At 43.5% G+C, this 9,044-nt stretch overlaps 1 protein-coding gene across 1 annotated transcript; it reads left to right on the top strand.

Annotated features, from left to right (window-relative positions):
* The first annotated feature begins 692 nt into the window (after positions 1 to 692).
* On the top strand, positions 693 to 4,655 carry LOC137043150 (extracellular calcium-sensing receptor-like). The gene is made up of 6 exons (XM_067419303.1): positions 693 to 913; positions 1,210 to 1,501; positions 1,704 to 2,531; positions 2,625 to 2,852; positions 3,523 to 3,646; positions 3,742 to 4,655. Exons 1-6 carry the CDS (start codon positions 693 to 695, stop codon positions 4,653 to 4,655), a joined length of 2,607 nt encoding a protein of 868 aa, XP_067275404.1.
* The last annotated feature ends 4,389 nt before the right edge of the window (positions 4,656 to 9,044 follow it).

Here is a 9,044-nt window from a genome sequence, read left to right as displayed (position 1 = left end):
AGATGGCCGCCATGCCTGAGTCTTCAGCCAAGAGAACCACACTTGGAAATCAGTATTCACCCGAACCAGCTGGGGAGCACTGGCTAATTGACTTTTGGTCTAAATCAGTAACAGTCCCTGATCTGAGTCCAGTGAAGGCTTTGGCCCCTAACCTGACTCCAGTGTTGGCCCCAGCCCCTGACCAGAGAAGACTCTGTCTCCCATCCAGAGAGAATATATTATGTTTGTTTTTTTTTTTGTCAAATAAATGCAGACTTTGAGCATAAAACTTATTTTAAACTCATTAAAATAGTTTTATAAAAATCCCCAAAACGTAGTAACCACATATAATTTGTAATATTTTTTTTTAATTGCACAATTTAAAATGTGCATCCATTTTGCTCACATATTATTGTATTTGAGTTTATGTTGAATACAGCAAAATTACATGTTGGTCAGTAGTATGTTATAAGTAGCTGAAATGAGTACAAATGTCAGGGCATGTCAAAACATCAAGGGCCCCAAAACATCTCAGATGCCATAGGGTTAAAGTTGTAATTTCTTAACCTTGTTTAGAAAAGGAAATCGTGATGAGGTCGAATGGTGACATCCTGATTTACATGAATGTCACCGCCCGCTCTTTTAAAGTAACACCCCTTGAACCAAACCTTCATCATAAATTAGTTAGCTGAGTGGGTGAGAAAGGGCAAGAGATGAAGATCACACTGTATATTTCTCTATACCTATCATTTAACAGTATCTCTGCAGCTTCAATCCTCAGATCAAGTACCTGTCGGCTCCAGGGACGCTTCAAGTTGAATGGAATGTACCAGGATGGAGATGTTATACTTGGAGGCCTGTTTCAGGTTCATTTTTTCACAGTGTTCCCAGAGCTGAGCTTTAAAACAGAACCAGAACCACCACACTGTGAAAAGTGAGTCTGAGCCAGCCTTATTGCTACTATTAAAGAGAAATACATATTTAAAAATAAATAATAAGAAGAAATGTAAATGTTCTTGTCCTCTTTTATTGCATTTAATTTGACAGCAGTGCTGAGTTGACAGAAATAAAAGAAAAAAATGTTGTATTGAAGCTTCTTTGTATTTGACAAGTCTGCAGGTGATACTTGAATGCGGATGTATGTGAAATGTATTAATAGTTCTATACATTTGTATTTTTATTATCTTTTAGCATCATTCAATGTCAACATTTATCATTTGTTTCTCCTAGATTTGATATGGAAAGCTTCCAGCAGGCACAGACTATGGCTTTTGCAATAGATGAGATTAATAAGAATCCCAATCTGCTGCCTAACATCACTCTTGGTTATCATCTTTATGACAACTGTGTGAGGCTAGGAATGGCATTCCGGGCTGCCATATCCCTGGCTAGTGGGACAGAGGAGTCCTTCTCAAACCTAAACTGCACTGGCCCACCACCAGTGATTGCGATTGTGGGGGATCCAAGTTCAACTCCTTCCATTGCAATTTCCAGTGTTCTGGGATTGTTTCGAGTACCTATAGTAAGATGGAATGAAAAAAGTAAAAATACACTGTATGCATATATTTGATGTCCTATATTATGTTTTTTTTCTCATCTCCAAACGTATAATCTGTTTGTGTGTATAAAAAAAGAGACAAAAACATTGATCATTTTTGTTCTTGTTTGTCACTCTATTTTTCTGGCTCATGTTCTCTATTCTTTTTCCATCTCGCACTAATTAGGTAAGCTACTATGCCACCTGCTCCTGTTTGAGTGACAGGAAAAAATACCCCTCTTTCTTCAGAACTATCCCTAGTGATGCATTCCAGGTGCGGGCTATGGTTCAGATCTTGAGGCATTTTGGATGGACCTGGGTTGGTCTCATCTACAGTGATGATGACTATGGCATCTATGCTGCTCAGTCCTTTCTGCAGGAAATACAGGTGTTTGGACATTGTGTTGCTTTTTCTGAAATCCTGCCCCATGATAACAACCACAGAGATATTCAGCGCATAATTGGAGTGATTCAGGCCTCTACAGCTAGAGTGGTGGTTGTTTTTTCCACGTCATCCTTTCTGTTGCCTTTAATGGATGAGGTGGTGTTGCAGAACATGACAGGCAGGCAGTGGATTGCAAGTGAAGCTTGGGCCACCTCACCTGTATACCACACTCCACGTTTCACACCCTTCCTCAGGGGGACACTGGGCATTGCCGTTAGGCGTGGAAAAATTCAGGGGCTTCATGACTTTCTGCTACGTCTTTTTCCCAGCAATGACACAAGAAATAATATGTTGAGGATCTTCTGGGAGAACATGTTTGGGTGCAGTTTTGAATCAGGGGATAAAGAGATAGATGGAGAGCAAGTTAAAAAGGTCTGTACAGGACAGGAGGATCTGACCACCACGAACACACCATACACTGATATTTCAAGTTTGAGGGCAGCATATAATGTCTATAAGGCAGTTTATGCTCTGGCACATGCGCTTCATGACTTGTTTCAGTGTGAGGATGGTAGAGGACCGTTCATTGCGAACAGCTGTGCCAACATAATCAACCTGAAACCCTGGCAGGTAAGACCCACAGGTATACCCATAGGTAGGTATGTAGACCAACTAAATGTGTGCACTATATTAATTCAAATTTCATGTCTGCAAACTGTACAGCTGGTTCACTACCTACAAAAAGTGAACTTCACCACAGGCTTTGGGGATCATGTGTCATTTGATAAGAATGGAGATGCTCTGGCCATCTATGATGTGTTAAACTGGCAGCCAAGCTCTGATAAGTCAATAAGTATCTACACAGTCGGTGTTGTAAGTGAAGGAGTGGCAACAGGGATGGTGTTTAGACTGGATGAAGAAGCAATTTACTGGAACTTTGAGACACAAAACGTAACTATCATTGCATGTTAAGGGAAATGTTCACCCAAAAATGAAAATGTGATGTTTATCTGCTTACCCCCAGGGCATCCAAGATGTAGGTATCTTTGTTTCTTCAGTAGAACACAAATGTTTAACTCCAACTGTTGCTCGTATAATGCATGTCAATGTGGTGTATTTCTATGAGAGCCACTATGAGAGTAAAAAACACATAGACATACAAATCCATATTAAGCCTTGTGACTCATGACAATACAATGATGTCTTAAGATACAAAACAGTTGGTTTGTGTGAGAAACTGAACAGTATTTACATAATTTTTACCTCAAATACAACACTATGTACGTCAGCCGTCCCCACGCCCTGTAAGTGAGGTCAAATTACACAATATGGCTAAGAGAGAAGTGCAAGAGATCACTTCCGCCGCTTGTATCCCATTGTGATACACTGTATCTTTTACATTTGACCACACTCGCGCCTTTGGTACATAGTGTTGTATTTGAGGTAAAAAAATTAAATAAACAGGCCAACTGTTCGTTTTCTCACAAATTATTTGGGTCAACTATCCCTTTAATATCATCATTTTTGCATAAATATATTCTAAATGAAAGTCAATGCTGTTAAGACAAATACATTAATAGTAAGGACAAGTGATAAACATGAATGATGATGTCTCTTTCAGCCCCCACAGTCAGTGTGCAGTGAGAGCTGCCCTCCAGGAACCAGACGAGCCACCAGGAAGGGCCTTCCTGTCTGCTGTTTTGACTGCCTACCATGCAGAGATGGAGAAATTTCTAATACAACAGGTGTTTATTCTATTGAAGAGTTTACTGTTGGCAAATAATTTGAAAATATCCCAGTTTCCTCCTAAAATCTTGCCTTCTCTCTTTCTTAAACACAGATTCTATTGAGTGCACAATGTGTCCAGATGAGTTCTGGTCCAATACAGATAAAAATCAGTGTGTCCCTAAAGATGTAGAGTTTCTGTCCTATGATGAACCTCTGGGCATCTCTCTAACCACTGCTTCCCTGCTTGGCACCTTCTTCTGTGCTCTTGTGATGGTCATCTTTGCTCTTCACCATAACACTCCCATAGTACGCGCCAACAATTCAGAGCTCAGTTTCCTACTCCTCGTGTCACTCAAACTGTGCTTCATGTGTGTGCTTCTGTTCATTGGTCAGCCACAGTTGTGGACATGTCAGTTAAGACATGCTGTGTTTGGCATAAGCTTTGTCTTGTGTATCTCCAGTATCCTGGTCAAGACTATGGTGGTAATAGCTGTGTTCAAAGCATCTCGACCAGAGGGCAAAGGAGCAATGAAATGGTTTGGAGCAGTTCAACAACGGTGCACAGTTCTGGTCCTAACAGCCCTACAGGTTGTGATATGTGCAGTCTGGCTATCAACTGCATCTCCAACACCCCATAAAAATAACCAGTATATCCGTTCTAAAATAGTATTTGAATGTGCTATTGGCTCAGTGGCTGGTTTTTCTATGCTGTTGGGATACATTGGACTATTAGCAGCAGTAAGCTTCCTATTAGCCTTCATGGCAAGAAATCTTCCAGATAATTTTAATGAAGCAAAATTTATCACCTTTAGTATGTTGATCTTCTGTGCTGTGTGGATTGCATTTGTTCCAGCATATGTCAGCTCACCAGGGAAATATGCAGTGGCTGTGGAGATATTTGCCATTTTAGCTTCCAGTTTTGGATTACTGGTGGCCATATTTGCCCCAAAATGCTATATCATTCTTTTACATCCAGAGAGAAACACAAGAAATGCCATAATGGGAAGAGAAACACAAATTAAATAGTTTTACATTCTGTCTGCATATCTCTGGTGTATGCTTATTGGACCAATCAATAACCGGCTTGTAGACATAATGTTCCTAATGCATGCAATGAAAAGACTTACAATTTATGCAGACGACTCATATACAATGCCTGTTTTGCATATGTTATTGAAACATGATATAATGAAGTTGTTGATTTACTTAAAAAATAAAAAAATTTGTTTTGTTTTTTGTTTTTCTTTTACTTTTATGAAATCTCTTTAAATAACAAGCATTGCATTATCACTGTTAAACACAGCTTCAATAAATCCAAGCAGCACATTGAATTTAAAAATATTTAAAAATAAATACAAAATATAAATTAATAAATTGTCTTTAAATTTAAAATTTTAATTTAATTTAAGGGGGTTAAGTAATATTTTCATTCTGTGTCGAAATCAACCAGATTTCAGAAACTTTCCTGGATTTTGTTAATTTTGTCACTGAAGAAAGATAATCATAAATTAAGGGGAAAAAGACAAATTATTGAATGTGACAGATGTATATTTACTGAGTAATTTGATATTTTGTAGTGATGGCAGCATCATTATTTTTTTCGTACAGAGATTGGTATCTTTTGAGTAAATTGGATGACATTAGCAATCTTTGATGCATTATATGCCAACGGTGACTATTCAAAAATGGGAAAAAGCACTCGTGTTTTTTTTATCAAAGTTTGCACGGCTGCAACTCAATTTGAAGATAACTTAATAGATTCTAATTCTTCAAACATTTTTTACTTTTGGTTCCTTAACTTTTAAGGCCCATTAATTTCCAGAGATACAGGATCTCAATGTCGTTCCATGAGTAAATTGGTACACATTTTCAATGGTCTCACCAATAACAAATAATGCTGAAACTAGAAATGTATCTTTTTTTTTCTGTCATCACAATTGAATATCTTTCCCATATTGTGTATAAGTATTAAATATATCTCAATATCCTTCTATATTCTCATTCTTAATAAACTCTTCTTTTGTAACCTTAATTTTAAAGGCCCTATATGTTTCAGTCACAGATATATTGTGGCTCCATGATCAAATTATTAAATATTTATTTTCTACACCAAGGTAGCTATATTAAATATCATCTATTTTTGAAAAATGCTAAACTTGAAAGGTATTTTGTCTTTTTTTTTTTTCTTTTTTTTTGTCAGGAAGAATTTGACACCATATAACTGAACATTTTCGAAATTTCAGCCATTTTCATATTTATTTTCTACACCAAGGTAGCTATATTAAATATCGTCTCAGGTTACGTATGTAACCCTAGTTCCCTGAGGGAACGAGACGCTGCGTCGAAACGCTGTGAGAACGCCTCTGCGTTAATGTGTCGTGAAGCGCCTGTAGAACCATTCCATCGGAAAAAAGATCGATCGTCGGCGTGATGACGTCATCGACCGGAAGCTATTAAGCGTCCGTGAAAACAAACAGGAACTAACTTCTGATAAAGCCTGAAGTAAGTGATCACGGACACGCCGGGAGTATGGCAGAGCGACGCAGCGTCTCGTTCCCTCAGGGAACTAGGGTTACATACGTAACCTGAGACGTTCCCTTTCGGGGAACTCGAGCTGCGTCGAAACGCTGTGAGAACGCTTATACCCACATCGCCATAGGACCAAGTGTCTCGTATGTGTGAAGCCGAAGCGCACACGGTTACGAAAGTACCTGTGCCCCAACTGTAGATGCCAGGTCTAGTTCATAGAACCTGACGAAGGTTAAAGGAGACGACCATCCGGCCGCGTTACAAATATCGTGGAGGGAAGCCCCCGACAAAAGTGCTTTTGAAGCAGCCATACCCCTGGTTGAATGCGCCCGGACAGCCAGTGGAGACGGCTGCCCGGCCGCCTCATAAGAAAGTGAGATGGCCTCGACCACCCACTTGCTCATCCTCTGCTTAGATACTGGGGCCCCTTTCTTAGGGGGCCCGAAACAGACAAACAGCTGATCAGTTTTCCTCCACAGGGCAGCTCTGTGGACATAAGTATCTAACGCCCTGACAGGGCACAGCAGATTCAATCTTTCCTGGTCTGACGTCGTGAAAGGAGGAGGACAGAACGCCTGAAGAGTGATGGGGCCCCGTGGGCTCGTAGGAACCTTGGGGACATAACCCGGCCTGGGATGCAGAAATGCTTTCACCATCCCAGGCGCAAACTCTAAACATGAGGGCCCTACAGACAGGGACTGAATATCTCCTATTCTCTTTAGAGATGAAATAGCCAACAAAAATACCGTCTTGAGGGTAAGGAACTTATCCGAAACCTCCTCCAAGGGTTCGAATGGAGGCTCGGACAAGCCCCGTAAAACAATGGCTAAGTCCCATGCTGGGACCCTCGAGTGCATCACAGGCCTCAACCTTAAAGTGCCACGGAGGAAACGTGTAATCAGAGGGTGTCTTCCCAAAGACACTCCACCGAAAGGGACGTGGAAGGCACCCAAGGCTGCCACGTACACCTTTATTGTGGAGGGGGTCAACCCTGCCGAGAACCTTGCCTGCAGAAACTCCAGCACTGTACCAACCGGGCAGTTAACTGGGTCCCACTGGCGTTCTCTGCACCATGCTGAGAAAAGTTTCCATTTCAGAGCGTACAGTTTCCTCGTGGACGGAGCTCTGGAGTGAAGGATGGTCTCTACGACCTCGGCCGAGAGACCTTCCTCTATGAGCCTAGCCCCCTCAGAGGCCAGGCCCACAGTTTCCACATCTCCGGGCGTGGGTGCAGGAATCTCCCGCCCGCCTGAGAGAGTAGATCCCTCCTGGTCGGAATCTCCATCGGAGAGCCTTCCAGGAGAGATATCAGGTCCGAGAACCATACTCGGGTCGGCCAGTACGGAGCCACTAGAAGTACCTGGTCCCCGTCCCGGCGTACCCTCTCCAGAACTCCTGGAAGCAGGACAATCGGGGGGAAGGCGTACAGAGGTAGCCTCGGCCACTCCTGTACCATGGCATCCAGCCCTGCGGGCAGTGGGAATTCTCCGCCGAAGCAAATAGGTCTATTTCCGCTTTCCCATAAACCTTCCATAGGAGCTCCACCACCTCTGGGTGGAGTCTCCATTCCCCGGGCCTCGGCCCCTGTCTCGACAGGCTGTCTGCTTCCTGATTTAGGACCCCGGGGATATATACTGCCCTGATTGACAGCAATTTCCCCTGGGCCCACAGGAGGATCCGATGTGCCAATTTGTCCAAAGGACGGGACCTCAGACCCCCCTGGTGATTTATGTAGGCGACCACCGACGTGTTGTCTGTCCTGACTAACACATGGTGGCCCCTGAGGTCGGGCAGGAACTGTTTCAATGCAAGAAACACTGCGAGCATCTCTAGCCGATTTATGTGCCAGTGCCACTGATGTTCCTGCCATAGACCCTGGGACGAGCGACCACTCATGGTCGCCCCCCCAGCCCGTGAGAGAGGCGTCTGTCGTTAGCGTTACGCGACGAACATGAGCCCCCAACACGGGACCCTGAGATAAAAACCCCGGGTTTTTCCACATGACCAGAGCACGTAGGCATCGCCGCGTGACTTTGATCGTGCGGAGCGGATTTCCCCTCGGGGAGAACCCTTTCGTTTTGAGCCACCACTGCAGTGGCCTCATGTACAGTAGGCCAAAAGGTATCACGTTGGACGCTGCTGCCATGAGACCTAACAGTTTCTGGAACTGTTTCACAGTGACGGCCCGGCCTAGCTTCTGTTCTTTGACGGCTGCCAGGACCGATGCTATGCGTGTTGGCGATAATTGCGCCCGCATAATTACCGAATCCCAGTTCACACCTAGAAAAGTGGTTCTCTGAGCCGGAGAAAGCACACTCTTCTTGGCGTTCAGCCTCAACCCCAGCTTCGACATGTGGGCGAGAACAGCATCTCGATGCTGAACCGCCATCTGCTCTGTATTCGCTAGAATCAGCCAGTCGTCGATATAGTTCAGTATGCGGATGCCCTGTAGATGCAGCGGCGCCAGAGCTGCATCCACACACTTGGTGAACGTGCGGGGTGACAGTGCTAGACCGAAGGGAAGTACACGATATTGGTATGCCTCTCCCCCGAAGGCAAACCTCAGGAACTTCCTGTGATGTGGAAGGATGGAGACATGAAAATACGCATCTTTGAGGTCTATGGTGACAAACCAATCCTCCGATTTGACCTGCGCTATAATCTGTCTGAGTGTAAGCATCTTGAATTTGAGCTTGGCCACCGAGCGATTCAATAGCCGCAGATCTAATATCGGGCGTAAGCCCCCATCCTTCTTCGGCACGATGAAGTAACGGCTGTAAAAGCCAGACTCCCTGCTGGGAGGGGGAACCCTCTCTATAGCCCCTTTTTGCAGGAGTGTCTCTACTTCCTGTGCCATTACCAGAGCCTGCTCCGGGCCCACCTCTG

Source organism: Pseudorasbora parva, chromosome 16, assembly GCF_024679245.1.
Source record: "Pseudorasbora parva isolate DD20220531a chromosome 16, ASM2467924v1, whole genome shotgun sequence".
NCBI classification, from domain to species: domain Eukaryota; kingdom Metazoa; phylum Chordata; class Actinopteri; order Cypriniformes; family Gobionidae; genus Pseudorasbora; species Pseudorasbora parva.
Note: the sequence above shows the minus strand (reverse complement) of the source record. Positions and strands in the feature narration are given on the sequence as shown.

What these genes read in the sequence shown, in the direction of transcription:
- LOC137043150 (XM_067419303.1), top strand. Translation starts at nt 693, where the DNA reads ATGAAGATCACACTGTATATTTCTCTATACCTATCATTTAACAGTATC. An exon ending in GGAACTTTGAGACACAAAAC is followed by an intron (nt 2,853 to 3,522) that starts GTAACTATCATT and finishes TGTCTCTTTCAG; the next exon opens with CCCCCACAGTCAGTGTGCAG. An exon ending in AGAAATTTCTAATACAACAG is followed by an intron (nt 3,647 to 3,741) that starts GTGTTTATTCTA and finishes TCTTAAACACAG; the next exon opens with ATTCTATTGAGTGCACAATG.